The following is a 20049-nucleotide window of genomic DNA, read 5'->3' as shown; positions in this document are numbered from 1 at the left end:
CTGAAAGAGATGTTAGCCCTAATGTTGATACATATTACCCTTTAGTGAGTGGCCTCCGTAAGGTTGGAAGGATGGAGAGAGTGAATGAATTTGTAGATGAGATCCTGAAGAAGGGACTTGAGTTGGGCTTGGTTGGGTTTAATACTATGATTAAACAAGGAAGGAATGATAGATGAAGCTCTTGGTTTGCATGTTATCATGCAGAAGGAAGGATTTATGCTTGATGTGTTTTTATGTGACATGATATCTTATTGGTTATGTGAATTGGGTCAGATGGATGAAGCGAAGACACTGTTGAGCATTATGGTGAAAAGGAGTGTGACCTTTGACATGGGTAGCTTTACTCATTTTCTTGGCAGATTAGGTCATCGTGGAAGCGAAAAGGCTGTTTCTGAGGAGGAGTAAAAGAAAGCTAATCTTTATGGTTCTCTATATTCTGATCTGATGGATGGGATATTGTGACAAAGGGAAAGTTAAAGAAGTTCAAAATTTTACATATGGCATTGGAGATGTGGGTCATGGATGCATAGATACCTCCTTGTTGTGGTGATTGAATATGCGGGAAGTAAAGAAGCAGCTTAAGCATTTGCAAATGCCTTAGATGGGTAGGGCATAGAATCAAGGCACATACATGGCATGTTTTCATAACTGTCAAAAGGGAGATCATGTGAAGCATTGGACTTTACAATGAGTGTAATTGGGACACTATAGCAATAGTAAATGGCATACCCAAAACTGCACACGAAGAGAATGGTTTAATGGTTGGGGATAATGACCCCCATATTGCAACGGTTCGCCTTCGCATAAGAGACAAGTTGGTGTACATGCGCAACCACGGAATGTTGGGAAACATATAGTCCAACTAATAAATGTGAAATATTGTTCATCCGTGACTGACAATTTTGTGTATGTACGAACATAAAAAAATACCGTATTTGATGATGAAGAAATTCAACGAAGAAAATGATCAGCACCACCACGCGATTGTTATCTGCAAGACAAAACACCCCCAGCCGCAGCCGGGGGCCCTCCGACGCCCAAGTCAGTCCTCTAATATTATCAAAATATTTAATAGACTAATTCATAGAGAGAAATTGTGTACCTCAACCTACGAGGGTATTGCCTATTTATAATGTCCAATGACTTACTTATCAAATAGTTTGAATGTTTCAAAAGTACTATCCCAAACAATCTCCAATTGTTTAGGACTTCTATAACGATAAGATTTCATATCCTGATAAGTTTTGAATAACATAAAATACTAATGCAATGTTCGATAAGAATTTGATAACTGTCATACACATGATAATTTATAATTACGCCACGTGGCAGTGTCGGGACTCATATAATTCTTGTAGTTATTTTCATTCCCTCTCAATTGCTCCCAAGCTTTCATTCTCTTTGAACCCAATGAAAGAGAGAAAGCTTTCTATTTTTCTGATAAAAATAGTCGTGTAATAATGCCTAGCTAAAACCATACATGGGTGCTAGGGCTTATTCCAAAATGCATAACTTTATTAGGACTTATTCCAAAAATGCCAAGCCTTGCTAAGACTTATTCCAAGAATGCCTAACCTCGTTAGGACTTATTCCGAAAATGCCTTGTTAGGACTTATTCCAAAAATACCTAACCTCGTTAGGATTTAATCCGAAAATGCATAACCTTGATAGGACTTATTCCGAAAAGGCCTAGCCTTGCTAGGACTTATTTCAAGAATGCCTAACCTTGTTAAGACTTATTTCGAAAATGCCTTGTTCGGACTTATTCCATGAATACCTAACCTCATTAGGATTTATTCCGAAAATGCATAAGCTTGTTAGGACTTATTCCAAGAATGCCTAATCTTATTAGGAACTACCAAAACACCAACTTGCTTATTGGCAAGCAAAACCTACTCGGCAAGGAATCCCATTGTTAGACAAACCACCAACCTACTCTGTAAAAAATTTCAAAGTTGGTCAAACCTGCCAACCCACTTTGCCGAGCAAAACCCACTCAACAAAGATTTTCCAAGTTGGTCAAACCTACCTGTAGATACCCCATTTTTGACCGACCTTAAGACTCAGATGTCATCGTTTGACCGCTCGATGATTGTGCATGTTTGTGCTTGTTTTTGAGTTTCTGGAGCATTCGACTGAGCGCCTTGTCTCGGGACTCTTAACTTTCTCCTATTGGCCTGATTTTTGGACCATGCCTTGTTGCCTTTGCCTAGAGGGAGACAGAGGCCTGTAGGCCACTTTTTGTAGCCGTAAACTACCTTTTCCTCTCGTAGGCCACTTTTTGTACCTATAGACTAGTTTTCGGGGCTTCCAGCTGAGTGCCTCGCCTTGCAAACTCTTGTCTTGCTTCCTTTTTGGTTTGTTTTTGAACCAAACCTTGCTTAAAGAGTGGAACAGGGGTGTAGGCCAGTTTCTTCCCCTGTAGATCATTTTTTGTCCTTGTAGACCACTTTTTGCGGTCAGCCAGCTGGGGTTGGTGGTCTGTGGACCACCTAAGGTGGTCGGTAGCCTGCCACCACCTTCACCTCTCCCTGCAGACCCTCTCTCCCCCTTGCCGACCACTTTTCTTCTCTGTAGACCACCTTTTATGGTCGGTCAACTAGTGGAAGTGGTCGGCCGACCACTTTAACTAGTTGACGGCCATCCTTCATTTTCTGCAGATATTTTCCTTGCCAGTTGTGCTAGCTGTTGGGCACAGAAGGCATCATCCATACACGTATATAGAGGGATTGCTTCAAGTCTCTAGCTTGTTCAACAAGCTTGAGGCTTGGATTTCTATAAGAGAGAGGCTCTCTCCATCTCCAGGGTTTAGAAAAAATTGCATAGAGTTATACATATATCTCTCTCTATATATTGCTCCCTCTCTCTCTATATTTGCACTTGTTTATGCTCAAAAGTGTCATTTCTTCACATTTTTGCACACAAACACCTAGTGAAACACCTTCACTATTGAGCTGAGGTTCTTGGAGGTTGCATTTGAGTGGTTTTGGTTTGGTTTTTGCCTCTGAAGTTGCTGTTCTAAAGTTATTCTTCAAGGGTGAGTCTTTATGCTCTTTAAAGCTTTGTTGTAGCTGCTTATTTGGCCCTATTTGCATGCTTCTTTTGGCTTAACTTCTAACTGCCAAAAGCTTCATTTTCAAGTGCGAAAGTTGAACCATGCATGCATTTGGTTTTTTGTCCCGAAAAGCCTTTCGGTTTGCTCTTGAGAGGCTTTGTTTGCGGGGTTTCTCCAAAAATTTTCTGCTCTACCTTACCAATTCATTGCTGAGGAATGCACCAGTGGCCTACTGGCCATGAAAGCCTGCTGTCGGCCACCTACCGGCCAAGGATGTGCACTGCCGGCCAAGGATGAAGAAGTGTCGGCCATCAATGAGGCACTGCCAGCCATTAGTGTGCTGCATCACCATTCTGCAACAGAGCTCAAACCAGAGGAAAATGGAGGGCCGCCCAAGGGTATGTTTATACTATACCCCTCCTTATCATCTCAAAACATCAAAGGAGTTGCACCATTGGATCCAAAACCATTGTTTGTTTGAGGCCTCTTTGGTGTTGGGGGTGGTCTACCTCCTTTTGTGTTTTGTTTGGCTTTATTTTGTGCCATCTCTTTAGGCCTTTGAGATCACCTTTGTTTGGCCTCTTCACCACTGAATTCCAGAGGAATTTCAGTGGTGGAAAGTGTGTTTTGAGGCCCCCTAAATAGGAGGGTGGTCATCCCCTCTCCTTGTGTCTTGGTTGCTTGCTTTGTTGGCCTCATGTTTGAGCTTGTTGTTTTAGTAAGTGTTGGCTTGTTCTTAGCCTATTTTTGGCCCTATTTTAGCATGGCATAACTCTGTTTTGGCTTGGTTTGGTTACCCCATGCATGCTTTTTACACTTGCAGTGTAATCTTGCCATTTAGCCTTAACATGCTCAATGCTTTGATCCATCATGCTAGCCTATTTTGGTCCTATCTTAGCATATTTTTTGTGTTATTTTAGCATGCCTTAGCTCTGTTTTGGGTCGGTTTGATTACCTCTTGCATGCTTCATAACCTTGTAGTGCAATCTTGTCATTTAGCCTTAACATGCATCATGCTTTGGACCATCATTTTAGCATGTTTTTGGCTCCACTCCAATAAGCTTTTACTCATGTTTTGTCATGCTTAAGCTCTGTTTTAAATGTTTTTGGTCATGCATGCCTTGCTTTGTATAGCCATAGTGCAATCTTGCTCACTAACTTGGTGTTTTGAGTCCACTAGCATGCATTACTTAGGCTATTTGCATGATTCATCATCATTTGATATATGATTTCAGTGCATGAAATATGGTCATATTTTCTCATGCTTCACTCTTTCAATGCTTTGGGAGGGTTATGCTTTATGCCTCAATCATGAGCCAATTGGCATCCATGCTTGTCTAAGCTTCATGGGCTACCATCTCAGTGTGTTTTTTGTCTTATTTTGCCATGATGCAACTCTGATTTTTGTTGGTAAAGTCATCTCATGCTTGGCTTTGGTAGGTATAGTGTAATCCTCTTCATTGGCCTTGCATGTATCATGCTTTATGCCTCCCATTCTAGCATGTGTTAACTCTACTTCATGCATGTTTTGGCCTTGTTTTGACCTGCCTTAGGACTATTTTGAGTCACCTTGGCCCTTTGGGGCTTGCTTGATATGGCTATGGTGCAAGTACCTTTGACAGCCTTAAGCTTTGAGCCTCCTAGCATGCCTCATTTGTGATGTGTATGATATGGCATCATTTGGAATGTAATTTCAGAGCTTATGTCTTCGCTATACTCCCATGTTTATCACTCTTTCATTGCTCTTGAGGGTTATGCATTATGCCTTGTTTGTGACCCAATGAATGAGCATGCTTTCCTTCCCTTTTGAGCCTATGTCTTAGCATGTTTTTGGCCTTGATTTGACATGCCTCAACTCTGCTTTGAGTAGTTTGGGTCATATGGAATTTGTTATGCATGGTTGCAGTGCAATAGTTTTGACTAGCCTAAGGATTCAAGGTCCTTATTATGCTATGCTTGTGTTGTTTGGATGATTTGGCATCATTTCATTCATGATTTCAATGCCAATGGTGTAGCTACACTCTCACATTTATCACTTCTTCATTGTGTTTGAGAGTTGTGTCTAATGTATGGCTTGCTAGCCAATGCATGAACATATTGTTGTAGCTTTTGGTGCCTCATTTCTAGCATGATTCTACCATTGTTGTGGCATGAGGTAGGTTTGACTATTTGAGCATTGTAGTACATGCGTCATGTGTGATATACTTCACTTGCCTTGATGCCTTAGCTCCTAAACATGCCATGCATGCATTGCTTACATGATAGAGCCTTGTGCATGCCACATTAACATTGTTAGATAAGCATGTTGTTTGCATATATGTTGCATTGCATTGTGTTTGGATCGGATGTTAATTGAAACACGAGAAACGAGGGGCGTTTCATACTTAAAGTGATAAAACGCGCCTTATTTCTCGGTCGCCGACCATCTTGATCAAACATGATAGAAGCGGAGGCTCTTATGTGTTATTCGTGCATTCGTTGACATTGACTTGTGCAATCTCGGCTTCTCGGCCATCGTGCATTGCGATGCTCGGTTGGTGGCCCAAGAGTCAAGTACCGCACTTCCTCGAGCTTGAGAAATGATAGGGAGGGTGGTTGTGCACACATATCTTGCAAATACACTGCTATGCCCCTTCTTGTCCCCTGTTGCAGCAAAACTGGAGTCTGGTAGAATTTCTGGTCGACAGACCAGCAAAAGTGGTCGACCGACCATTTTTTCTGGTCTACAACAAGTTTTTCTAGTCTACAGGTGGTCTACACCACCCTTTTCTGGTCGACAACCCACCAGGAGGTCCCTGTGTTGGAGCAGAAGCAATTTAGAAGTTTGTGTAGTGTCCTGAGATCAAACCAAATGCAAACAGAGGCAATTGGGGGCATGGTAATGGATTTCCTAACGAAGCCGACCGAGCATGCATCATTCATTATTCCGAGCAGAGCTGTGGCTGCCTAATTTAGCTTCTTTTTCTTACTTAGTTGGTCTTGTAACTTAGTTAATTTGTTAATTAATTAAAGTGATGTAATAATTAGTTGTAGCTAGTTATTCAATTTGGGTGTGTAATAATTAGTCTAATTAGATTATTAGGTTAGTTAAGTGGCTTAGCTTAATGTAGCTAGCTTAGCTTATTCTTTCGGACCCTCTTGCGAGAGGGCGTATTGTTGTAATAAGGGTGCGTGTGTGTGTGTGCATGTCTTCCAACCCCATTTTTTTCTCCCTTTTACTTAATCGCTTACGGTGGTTAGTTTTAGGGCATATTTCAATTAGCATCCTTATGCTTGCATGTTTGTATCATTCATTCGTATTGCATGCACTGGGCTCGGCGCATCATTCAAACTACATTGTATTTCAATACACTTACTTGAATACGTGTTCAAGTGTTGCATTCATATGCCATCTTAGCTAGCCGAGCCCATTTTAGTTGCATTTTGCATGTGTTGCATTAGGTATCTTGTATAATTAGGATCATGCATCAATTTCTAATTGGTTTCTGTTTTGACTCGGCGTACAATGTAAATGTTTATGCTTTAGCATCTTTACATGTGTGTAAGTGACTGTCATGATAGCATGCTTGCCATGAGGCTAACTGCTTAAGTGTTTAATTGCATGAATGCCTGTGGATGAAGGCTTCATTACTTGAATTGGAATAATTCATCAAAATGTGCGTTTTAAGCCCACTTTGCGGAGTGGCAAAATCATGTTTTTCTAAGCCCACTTGAGGGTGGCAAATCCGCGCTTTAGTCTACTTGCGAGTAGCATTTTCAAACCACTTTAAAAAACAAACATTGAATTGTTTTGTTCCAATTTAGGCGATTTAGTCTATACTTGTATGTTCTACGCATCACATAGTAAGGTTAACTAATAAACCGGAAAAAGAACACATGTGTTTTCAAAAACAACATATCATGTTAGTAGAGGTCGATCTTTGATCGGGTGAGCGAGGGTGCTCATTTCAGGACCTTACCCTCTTGTAACCAAGTTCCCGAGCCGAGGCAACTTTGGTGATGACGGACACGTGGCCTTATGCACGAGTCAGGGTTTCCTAAATTTCCCAAAACAAAATATTTAGATGGCAACTCTGAAATCTGGCAAAACAATGCATGTTTGGCACTTCTTGATTAAAATCAATTTTTCAAAACGATTTGCCGGATTTGGACTCTTTGGTGATTTATTAGTCTTACATTGCACTTTGTGAGATTAGATTCAGAACCGTGACAGGAGTCCGAACTATAGTAGCTAGAACTACAATTCACGCCCTCGCGCACGGAGCAGAGTTCGGGCGGTCTACACTACCAACCTACTTTGCTGAGCAAAACCTACTCGATAAAGATTTTCAAAGTTGGTCAAACCTGCCAATCTACTTCACAAAGCAAAACCCGCTCGACAAAGATTTTTCAAGTTGGTCAAACCTACCAACCTACTTTGCTCAACAAAGATTTTCAAAATTAGTTAAACCTGCCAATCTACTTCACCAAGCAAAACCCGATCAATAAAGATTTTTCAAGTTGGTCAAACCTGCCAACCTATTTTGCTCGACAAAGATTTTCAAAATTGGTCAAAATTGCCAATCTACTTCACCAAGCAAAACTTGCTCGACAAAGATTTTTCAAGTTGGTCAAACCTGCCAACTTATCTTTTGCCCAAACTAGCTTGGCAAAGAGATAAAATTTGTAACCAAAGAATAGTGTAATTCATATTGCCCCCATGATCCATAAAGCGCGAACTCCATTTCAGCATATTTGACCCAAATAATAGTCTTCATCCACGTTTGGTATAAAAACTCATATTTTTCAGATAATAAAAATCTAATATAATAATTTGATCTTCTAGGTCCCCGTGATCAGAATAATAGTGCATAAAATTCATAATTGATAATAATATTTCTATGCCAAGAATAATAATACATAAAATCCATATTTCACAGGTAAAAATCCGACATAATAACTTTTCCATGATTGAGCAGTGCCAAGACTAATTGTGCTCTTAGTCATTTGGCCAAATCTCAACTCCTTTTTTCTGCTCCTAAAAACACCAGTCATGAGAATAAGCTACTGATGAGATATGAAACGTGCTAATTTGCATCCATTTCAGAGTGTAGCAGATGTGCCGAAAACCAGCCAAATTAGCATGGTAGTAAATGGGACAATATATATATTATGATCCGGCTTTATTTGTAAAGATGGTGGAAACTCATCACTTGATCTTCAAAATGTATTTAAGCGTGATGTGCCCACACGCAAGAATTAATCACACTATTGAATCGATGGTTCGCACCGTTTTGGGTGATTGGTTTATATCACGGCAACACTGCTTGGTTCTCAATTCAAGTCAAGGCAAGATAAGTTTGCTTACATAATGATGATGGATATATACATACTATAGAATTATAATCCTTGTTTTTGCCTTTGGTCTCAACACATCAATTTGAATAATTGATTTAATACAAACAGTAACATAGAGCAAAGACTATTCCAGAAAGCATAGTGTAATAATGGATGGTTTAATAAAGACAAACTTCATATCGACCACTTAGTTATCTTATACATTGAATTCAGTCGATTTCCACAGACGGCGCTAATTGTACGAACATAAAAAAAAATATCGTATTTGATGATGAAGAAATTCAATGAAGAAGATGATCAGCACCACCACGCGATTGTTATCTGCAAGACAAAACACCCCCAGCCGCAGCCGGGGGTCCTCCGACGCCCAAGTCAGTCCTCCAATATTATCAAAATATTTAATAGACTAATTCATAGAGAGAAATTGTGTACCTCAACTCATGAAGGTATTATCTATTTATAATATTCAATGACTTACTTATCAAGTAGTTTGAACGTTTCAGAAATACTATCTCAAACAATCTTCAGTTGTTTAGAATTTTTATAATAATAAGATTTCATATCCTAATAAGTTTTGCATAATATAAAATACTAATGTAATTTTTTATAAGAATTTGATAACTGTCATACACATGATAATTTATAATTACGTTACGTGGCAGTGTCAGGACCCATATAATTTCTGTAGTTATTTTTATTCCCTCTCAGTGTATATGAGGGTGTACAATATGTATTTTTTGCTCCATGTCATATTTATGTATTATGTAGGTAAAACTGCGTACCATTTACGGGATTAGGAAGTAGTACGAATGTAATGCAAAAGAGCAATATAATTTGTTGGTGTGGATAGTAATAATATTGTACGTAGTAATATTTACAAATAGGATGTCATTTGTTGTGAAACAGATGTAAACCGTTCGAAACGTATACGTGTTTTAAAAAGGTGGGTTAGGATTTTGGCAATGTTCATTATTACAGTGGGAGAAAAAAATGTTTCATGGGATGATTTTTTTTCGCTTGTATGACGTGTGGAAGGAAAAATAAAATGAATATGATTTACATGACGTAATTTGTTAGTTATTAATATAATCTGTTAAGTGTGAAAGAAAAAATAATTTGTTAGTTATTAATATAAAAATATTGTCAGAAATGCACAACCAAAGTGGGGAGGAATATTAAAAACTGCTTTGAGGTTACTGTTCAATGGACAAAGTCCCAGCCTAGGAAAAAAAAAAAATTGTAAAAGATATAAATTTGTTGGTGAAGGGCATTTTTGTAATTTCGTTTATGAACACATTATTCTCAAATTAGAAAGTTAAAAAATTCAAAAATTCAATATCAAACGAGACTTTTAAGTCAAAAAGTTAAAAAATTAACTTACATCCCTAACGAATCATAGTAAGAACAACTTATGGATTCAATTTCCGTAAATCATTTTCTGATGAATAATACTATACGTATCAATTAATATACTAAATAGTATATTAACAGATGACGTAACATAATTTTAGAGGTTATGAATATTTATAATTTATATAATAAATAACGTCAATAATAATAACAAAATATTAATTAATATATTAATACATACATTAATTAGTACATCTAAGACTACCGTTTTGTGATACATGTGCACTCAACATTGTGAAATGCATAGCATAGCTGCACGACACTGGAGAAAGATAGTCATGTGAAGAATGGTGCTCTGAAACTCATTTCCAGCTCCAAAAGTCAACTACAATTTTTAGTAGCACAACACACGATTGAGCTGACAAGGTCCAAGAGTGTTTGGTTAGCGAGAAAATTAATTCATTGTTTAAATACTTAGGGAAAATTCCACTTATACCACAATTTTACTTTTTTACATCTATTTTCTCATTACACCATTACACCTTTTTATAATATCAAAAATAACCCTAAACTAAATCCTTCTCAAAAAATTTACAGATTTTTCTTATTATACCTATTCCTTTTGAATTACTCCAGTGTCATATTACCGAACAAATTATATTTGTGCGGCCATCTATTGCCACACGTTTATGAATTCACTTTCTTTAAAATATTATTTTTTTTCCCAAATTTATGATGGACGTGTTCAGTTATATATTGCTAAACAATTTGGATTATTCTAATATCATGTTGCCGAACAAATTAAATTTGTACAACCATATTTTGCCGCACATTTACATATTCACTTTTCTTAACATGTCAAGCATTTGTAAAAACATGAAGTGTAACATCCATAAAAATATTCATAAAATCTGTCAATACAAATATTTTTAAATCTGTTAATACAAACACCTATAAAAATACACTGACATGTCATCACAATCAATCTATGTTGATAATTTCGGTAGTTATTACATCAAGACTAACAAGCGTACGAAATAGATCAATACAGGAAGTATATACTTTCTCTCATCCATTAGCACACTAATGATGAAATTACTTGCTATTGAAAGGTACTGGATGAATAGGTAGCAGATAAATCTAACCAACCTCGTATATAATGAATTCATGACTGTAATTCATTAACAATGCACTACTAGCTTTATTGCAATGAGTAGAAGCATAATCAATCAAAGTAAAAAACAAATTTAAAATGTCAAAAAAAGAAATTGGAAATGTTTTGGCAGTGAGTTATTGGACATGCATTTTTTGTTCGGTAGTAGGTTTCTGAATAAGTATTTTTTGTTCAACAATGGGTTACTAGATATGTATGTTTTGCTTGGCAGTGTGATTCTGAACAATTTGATTTTGTTCGGTTCTAATATACTGAACAAAAGTCAAATAGTCCTTTTCAAAAATGACATGAAAACGTAAAAAATAAAGAAAAAAAAACTAAGGTGGCGTTTAGTAACACTTACGTTTTCTGTTTTCTGTTTATATTTACAAAAATTTAAAAAACTCAAATAAAAACTTGTTTGGTAAAATTTTTGATTTATAAATCAGTGGTCTCAGTTTATAAATTTGGCCAAAAAATGAAAACACAAAACATGTGTTTCCATTTTGAGTTTTCAGTTTTTTTTTTTTTTTACCACCCAACATTAGCCACCACTCGCCACCATTTTCCACCACCGTCTTCCGCCACCACCACCCGCCACCCACCCCCCACCACCACCTGCCACCACCACTCACCACCCACCTGCCACCACCCGCCACCACTACCCACCCACCACCCACTCGCCACCACCATCCACCCCTCGCCACCGCCACCACCACCACCACCCACCTACCATCCACCCGCCACCACCCACCACCCGCCACTACCATCCACCGCCCGCCACCACCACCACCACCACCACCACCCGCCACCTACTTGCTACCACCACTCACCACCCATCTGCCACCACCAGCCACCCACCACCACCAGCCACCTGCCACTCACCCGCCACCACCCACCACCACTACCACCACCACCCACTCGCTACCATCTACCACCCGCCACTGTCACCCACCCACCCACCACCACCACCACCACCACCCGCCACCACCCACCACCACCCGCCGCCGTCACCACCACCACCACCCACCACTCGCCACCGTTACCCACCCATCCACCACCCGTCACCACCACCCACTCGCCACCACCCACCACCTGCCACCGTCACCCATCTACCCACCCACCACCACCACCCGCCTTCTGCCACCAACCTGCCACCACCACCTACTACCCGCAACCACCACCACCACCCACTCGCTACCACCCACCACCCGCCACCGTCACCCACCCACCCATCCACTAGCCCCACCACCCACCACCACCAGCTACCCACTACCCACCGTCACCACTTTCCACCACCGTCTTCCGCCGCCACTTGCCACCACTTGCCATTTTTCACTCTTTTTTATATTTTTAAATTTTTTTCAACATTTTGTCAATTACCAAACGCGTTTGTAGTTTATGTTTTTCTAAAAATAAACAAAAATCAGTTTATAAAATTTTTATAAATATAAACTGAAAACGTAAACGTTACCAAACACACTATTTCACTTTTTTGCTGGTCCTTCACAACCATTTCTTCGTCTATTACTTTTTTTATGTTCAAAACACTATAATTCTCATTTTTTTAAAGTAGCTGTATAGTAGAGAAAAGGAAATGAGAAATGAAGACAAATAGGAATTAAAGTGTAATGGGTGTAAAGAGATAATCAAATCTATTTAATTTTTGTCTTTTGCCCTTCAAAAATAATTTTACAAATGAATAAAATTTAAAAGTTTTTTTTTTTTTAATCTCAAATAAAAGGTATAAAGAGGTAAATATACTGTGTAAGTAAAATTTTCCAACAGATTGTTGCTGTTGTGATTCAGTCCAATTTTCCTCGTCTATCAAATGTTCGATAAAATGCATTAATGGATACCTATTGTGAATTTGTTCACTAAGTCAATTTTTTTAAATTTTGGACCTCTGATGATAGAATTTAGCAGAATTTTGAACTGGAAAACAATTGTTTCTGAATTTACGCCCTCTTAATAACTTTTTGCTGAAAGTCTTTTTTCATGTCTATATATATATATACATACATACATTTTAAAGCTTGAGCCAAACACCAGAAAATAGTGAAAAGAATCTAGTCAAGATATATTCCTAATTATTATGAAAGATGATCAACTATTGGCATTTTGCTTAATCAATTATTCTCATGTTTCTGAATGTTTCCTCCGAAGTGAATAGTTGGTACTTTCACACAGTGAAAAAAGAAAATTCAAAAATGAAAGCTTTGGCGCAAAAGCAAAATTGCAAGAAAAATACAGTGTCACGCATCAGTACTCTCAAAAATATTCTATACAGTGAGGCAAATCGCCTCATTACTATTTTAACCGCAATGCCAAAAGGCTAGGGGAGAAATCAAAAACAAAGGGTGAAAAAATTTAAAAAAAAATGCCAGCTACCTTTGTGGTGTTCCAGAGAGAATGGGACCTTTGATAACTGAACCATGCTTTCCAAACGCGGGTATACTATGAGAACGTTTTCGCATTTTGACATGACATGGAGATGTCACTCTCTTTTCGTTCTTCTCCTTCAGTAAAGAAGACAGAGAGCAAGGTAGCTCAGACACTGGTTCACTTTTAGTAGTTCTCAAGAGGCGGTTAAAATTTTTCTTATCATTTCCATGGATACCCAGAACCTCACAAGTTGGTTCCTCCCCAGAAATAGGCACAACCTTAGCCTTGAACTCATCATCGTCATCCGTCCAGTAGCCACTGTCTTGGTTATCCTGCATCGCAAGATCATCGTACTCTTCATCCGATTTAGTGGATTCCTCATCCACAGAACCCTATGTAAAATATAAATTTCGATATGAGAAGCATAAAATATATGTACACATAATTACAAAGTGAAAAGGAAGGGTAGATCAACTGAAAATACAATAGCTCAATTAAAAAAGTGACTCCTGCTATATCAGCCATCAAGCAGCTTAGGATATTCAGTTTCCACCAAACAAAATCACCATGGTTAAGACTACAAACGCTAATATAACTCATTTGCCAAGATTGTACACTACTCAAACATCCACCACAAATGATCTTATAAGAAAATATTGCTTTGAGAGCAGAAATGCCATGCCATTTAAGATAATGCACAATCATTCACGTATGACTACAACCTTCCTTACCTCTTCATCGATTTGTTTTCGACCATCATCACTAAAATCCTCATCGCTGTCCACCTCGGGAGTATCATCAACTTCCTCATCACTGCCATGCACAGAATGCTCCTCCTTGAGCTGCAAGTATGAGAAAATTAATCAGAACAACAAAAAGACATAAGCAGTACCCTACAAAAATATTTGAAGGCAATTCAGAGCAATTTGTGAGGCTAAGGAAGGTTTTAAAATCATCATAGTTTTTAAAATACCTCCTTGGCTGGTCCATCAGACATCCTGGGCGAACTACAACAGGAAGAATAATATCTACTACCATTGTCAGTGATATCACCCCTCTCATCAACACTGCTGCAACGACTTGTGCCACCAGTATCACTGGGCCAAGCACTGATCCCAAAGTTACCAAACTGAAGATTAACAGGTTCGGCTTTACCAATCTGCAACGGCCCATACATCGGTGACCCAACCCCTTTCTGAGTAGATTCATCCACTATGTGCTTGCCATTACAGTCAATTGAGTGAACTGGCCAAGCCTTTGCCACAGAGCCATCGTTATTCAGAAGAGCCATTAGATGCCTAGTAGAACCTTGTCTTTGAATAAGTTGGAACATGCCCTTGGAGCTCAATGAATTGGCAGCACATTGATTCATGTATTCTTCATCAACCACGGAAACTGTATTTGTGGCAGGATCGTAAAGTTGCTCCCCGGCCTCACGCCTTCTAAGGCAGCTAAAAAGTGTTGCGTGGATGGCAGCCACACTCTTGTCAACATTCGTATTGTTTATTTTTGGGACCAAATGCTTGTCAGCTCGCTTGCAGAGATATTCTTGGATTGACCTGATGTTTCGAATATATTTTACATATTTGTTTTTAGCAGGGTCTAGAGTCATGTACTTTGCACGAACTGCAAATCTTTCCATGTGCTTGTCCTCATTTGTTATGTATATCATGAATGGTATGATTGAAGGATGTTTCTTCATAAGCCCCATCTGTACATCATAATACATAATACAAGTTATGACCAAAACTGACGACTAATGCTGTGTTTGGTTGGGAGATTTGTGGATGGATTTGGAAAGGGAAAGGGAAAAGGTATGTGAAACTATGTGAAATGTAGGTACATTTTTTTTACATTTCACATACCTTTTCCATTTCCCTTTCCAAATCCCTTCTCAAATCCCTCAACCAAACACAGTATAAAAGAAAGGAAAAACTTTTCTCATTGGAGATTGGGTAAAAGGTAAATATTAGTTGGTAAAAATAAATATGCACTCGACTTGCCACAAAATTAAGGCTTAAGTGGACACCCTCAACTACTACTGATTCTTTCCGTTCTTCCCATGCAGTGATCAGCCGGTCAAGGCTGTCAATGACCATTTCACTTTGTGCTTTAAATCCCTCAATGGCCATTTGTCTCGGCCTGATAAATTCGGCAGAATTAGAACCCACTTCTGGTGGTTGGGTATCAGACTTTCCAACTGTAGAACCATCAGAGACATCATCTTTTGGTAGTGGCTGGGAAACACCAGCTAATTTTTTAGCTTTTCGTTTGGCCTTTGCTGCTGCTACAGCCTTTATATCCAAATATTCCCCAGCATGGTATGTTGAAGCCCAAACCAAGGGATTTTGCTTTTCATCTACAAAGCTCCTCATCATATGCCGAATTGAGTCGGTAGATATCACAGTCGTGATACCCAACCTGCTACCCTGCAAAATAGATGAAGAAATGACTATAAATAAATAAAAATAAGGATAGAATATTTTAAATGTACAATGATTAGTCTCAATTTTTGTACAGCATTCTGAAGGCTGGTGCAGTCAACCTCAGATTCAAACACAAGTTGCATTTAAATTGATGATTTGGAAGGGAAGGCTTGCACATGATTTCTTACAGGATTCTAGCTTGGATTCGAATCCCAGGTAGACAAATGAAGAATGAGAGGGCCCAATATTGGTAAATATGAAATATCAATGAAAATGGAGTCATTTGAAATATGTCCCATTCAACCCCAATACCTTACTCCCAAATCTATAACGTAAGTAAAGCTATCTATTTTCTTACGTCCCCCATCTCAGATCATAAGCTAGTATCAATGAATTCTAGATAAGTCCTTGTTCTCCAGAGTCATTCAGCCACAGGATGGAAGAAGGCACAGAAACTGTTAGATGCAGGAACAATATGCTACTATAAAGTTCCAAATTAATATGCCACATTTGCTTCCAGCAGTGTCCTGGATAGAAATTTTTTACCATCTAATATGGAGATTTTTTCCACTTGAAATAGCGAATCCAGAAAGTTAGTAGAAAAAAATTAAAAGTAAACACAATCATAAGAAATTTTTTTTTTTTTTTCTTTTTTTTTTGCAAGATCAACAAGCAGGTGTTACAATCAGCATCCACAATGATCATCTACTGAAAACCATTCATGCATCATATACAAATCACTATTGTTGCCACTAATGGGGGAATAAATGTAAAGTTGATATCTTGACCAGAAACTTTTATATGTTTTTGGAGACGAATAGGGAAAAAAACCAGAAGAAGAAGAAAGATTTAAAAATGGGGGGAGCTTGAAGAAATGCCAATAATTCTCCATGTCAAAAATGTCAAAAAGAAGACTAATGCTTTCGGCAACAAAATAGATATACCAGCAGTGCTGACAATGTAGATTTGCCACAACCACTGGTCCCACACAACAGCACAGTTACAGATTCCTTCCTTTCCCGAATTCTGAAACAAGAAAACAAATTCTCATAGTTCGAAATGGAAACCAGGGGTAATACTTCAAGCTAAATGCCACAAGCTCCCTTGTATCTGCTAAATCAACCAATCAACATCACATAGAACATAAAGTCATAGTCAGTTCACCTGTGGCACCAGAACATAAAGCACCGGAGCAGTGACTCAACTAATTAAAAATTTAAAACTGTTGTGACACCACCAATTTAGTTTCATCCAATGGCTCAGACAATCTAATATAGTTTATCTACACAAGAAATCCACACAAGGTAAAAACTCTTGCTCCTAGAAGCTACGTGACAGTGGATATACGTAGAACTAATTCCAAATTCAGAATCCATGATTACTACTATTGAGCAAGACGGCTAAAATAATACGAAAGAAAGTATGTGCAACATGAATATTAAATACCTTTGTGCCACCCAGTTCAACATTCTAACCAATTAACAGTAACTCTTGCTGAATACCGTTCAGAAATTTCATCTAAGTCTTAATAGCTGTCCCTTTGTATGAGAATTTCATACTTGATTGCAGGGAAATATGTATAATGTAATCTTGAGGCCAAAAGAAATATGTACGTGAAGAGTAAAAGTGAAACCAACCCATTCCAAATCACGAATAGACAGGTTATTGTTTACTAGAGAGAATGCTCTAGAGAAACAGATAAAAAAATGTTCATTCAATATGCACACTTCATCAGTGCCTATAATTTAACAATATTTGAAATGGTTATGTAGGTTTTTACCTGCAAGCTAAAACCAAATCCGCTCTCTGGTTGGGACCCACATACTTGTATTCAGCCAGCGCATCACAAACAACATCTAAGAAAGTTTTTCTTCTAACAACCACAGTTGTTCGTCTTTTGTACAATTCAAATGGTTTACTGTTAGTTTTCCCATCTTTCCCTTGAATCGCTTGGTTACCGCGATCATTTTCTTTCTGAGGCTGTCCTTTTGGAGCATCTAATTCCGACATCTCTACTGCAGACGGAACCCAAACATCCATAGGGCATTCACTTTTCATCACTTCAAAGACTCTTTTGCTAATCTGTAAGAACATAAAGATAAATATTGTTTAGAGCAAGTTCCCAAATCCTTCGAAACAGTAATGTGAAAGAAACACCAAATTTATACGACAAACAGAAAGAGAAAAACAGTAATGTCACATCTATTATGATCTGTCATGCATAAAGCTCAACCTTGATGATCAAAGTTTAGAATATCTAAAGTATGCCCTTACATCATGATTTCTTATAATTGACAATGCAATATAAAATATTAATCCACACAAGCCGCAATGACCACATAGAAAGACAAGATGGATGCAAGAAAAAACAAGAAACATTTCTTTAAACGAAAAATCAAAGAAGTTCAATCTCATCTGCCAACCCAATATACATGGTGAAGCATAATTACACAGAACCCTGTTAATTATTAAACCTTAAAATTGCCCAAAAATATTTCAAATCATTTAAGGAAAAGTCAAGAAAATACAGTACAGGTGTCATGTCAACCCATACCAAGGGATGAATTTATTTCATCTATGCAAATTTTATTTTATTTTTTATAAGTTAATTTATCTATGCTTAATAACCTCCTATTTATTGCTTTAATTAAGATAGCTAAGAAGTTCAAGGCTATAAGCTGTTATAAAGGTCAAAGATTGCACCATTTGGTGACCAATAATTGCCCCATTAAAATTAATAAAAAATAAAATTAAAATAAGAGGAAGAAGTGAATGATCCAATATTAAGGATCAACATCACATGACGAACAATGATTTGAAAAGACCTGTAAAACCAAACCTCAAAAAAGTAGAACCATATTGAGTTTCGTAAATTCTAAAGTTGATAACTTTCCCGAATTCACTGGACAGGGACAAAATTACAACACATATCACGTGATCTACCCAAGAATGGGGCAATTGAGATCAAAAAAACCAACAACAAAAAAAAAAAACAAAAACAAAAAATCAAAGTCTAGCCCCATAATTAATCCAAAATTGATCCAAAAAATCCAAATTGCAAACTCGTCGCCATGCTGTCCCTACCCAATAATTTAAAAAAAAAAAAAATTTGGGCATGCAAAGAATACGAGAGAGAGAGAGAGAGAGAGATAAAATTTGAAATGTAAAAGTGAGACCTTAAAAGCATGACGAGCTTTGCATCCCATAAGCTGGAGAGTGCTCTGCAAAACAGGGCGGGTATACCTGAATGACTCTTTCCCTTTCTCTCTATTTTCTTCATCATCCACCGCTACAATATACAACAGCTTCGTCACCTCCGCCATTTCTGAACCAAAAGCACACCAAAAAAAAAAAAAAAAATCAATACAGAATCCACATGCAGAACAAATATGAAAGCGTTTTGAAACGTGAAGACCACGAAATTGGAAGAAATGCACTAAAATAGCAGAAATTGAAGGCAATGTGGGGATTGAGAAGAAGATGAATGAGAGATTCGGTTGGTTACCAGAGAAAGATCGAAATCCAAAAGAAACGGTTAGGGGTTAAGGATCGATCAGAAGAAGGCGTCAGGGTTCGCCATTTCAAGAGGTGGCGTCGCTGGTTTACAAGGCGATCTCGCCATTCTCTCTGGTTTTTTTGTCACCTGCTTCCACGCATCGCACCTTGCGACCCTCCACGAGTCTCTCTCTCTCTCTCTCTCTCTCTCTCTCTCTCTCTGTCTACGCGCACACACGACCCGACAATCTCTCTCTCTCTAGGTGTGATTTGACTGATTTGGGCTTGGATTTGGACACGAATTGAAACTGCCACTGGAAGCCCTAATGACCCGGTAGATCGGTATTTATAGGTTGAGAACACGTGGGCGGGGTCATGAGCCGAGATTCGATGCGTGGGTGGCTGATTTTGAAATTTTGGGAAAGAAAAAGGGGCAAAGATGGGATGCCGCGTGAAAACCGTGGACCCCTTATTGTGCAAAAACAACATTTACTCATTTGACTTTTCGGCAATGCTGGGACCCCAAGTGGAATTGGGATCCTCCCCTTCATTTCGGTCCTTCATTCCCTCCTTGTAAGGCCTTCGGGCCCATTTTGAGGTCCAATTTTGATAATTCAAACTGTTCATATTTTTAGATTTATTCAGTATATTATATTTGTAAAAAATCAAGTTGATCGAATATCATAAAATATGTGTTCGGAAAATTGTTTATTAAAAAATAGTTTGTAGTCCCAATTTTCTGAACGCATACTTTCTGATATTCGATCAACTTGATTTTTTACAGGTATAATATACTGAATAAATCTAAAAATATGAACGGTTCGGATTATCAAAATTGGGCCTCAAAG

General features: G+C 38.2%; 1 protein-coding gene across 1 annotated transcript; it reads right to left on the bottom strand.

The window, feature by feature from the left end:
• Positions 1–13131: 13131 nt before the first annotated feature.
• Positions 13132–19520, bottom strand: LOC114257029 (P-loop NTPase domain-containing protein LPA1 homolog 2). The gene is made up of 8 exons (XM_082904151.1): positions 19212–19520; positions 18883–19031; positions 17487–17788; positions 16651–16732; positions 15284–15709; positions 14254–14991; positions 14012–14122; positions 13132–13672 (listed from the first exon to the last, which is right to left on the bottom strand). The coding sequence occupies exons 2-8, from the start codon at positions 19027–19029 to the stop codon at positions 13283–13285; spliced, it is 2196 nt and encodes a 731-aa protein (XP_082760277.1). The 5' UTR covers positions 19030–19031; positions 19212–19520; the 3' UTR covers positions 13132–13282.
• Between the last annotated feature and the right edge of the window lie 529 nt (positions 19521–20049).

Source organism: Camellia sinensis, chromosome 14 (genome assembly GCF_055761805.1).
Source record: "Camellia sinensis isolate YWXY chromosome 14, ASM5576180v1, whole genome shotgun sequence".
In the NCBI taxonomy this organism is placed as follows: Eukaryota; Viridiplantae; Streptophyta; class Magnoliopsida; order Ericales; family Theaceae; genus Camellia; species Camellia sinensis.
This window is presented reverse-complemented; position numbering and strand designations above follow the sequence as displayed.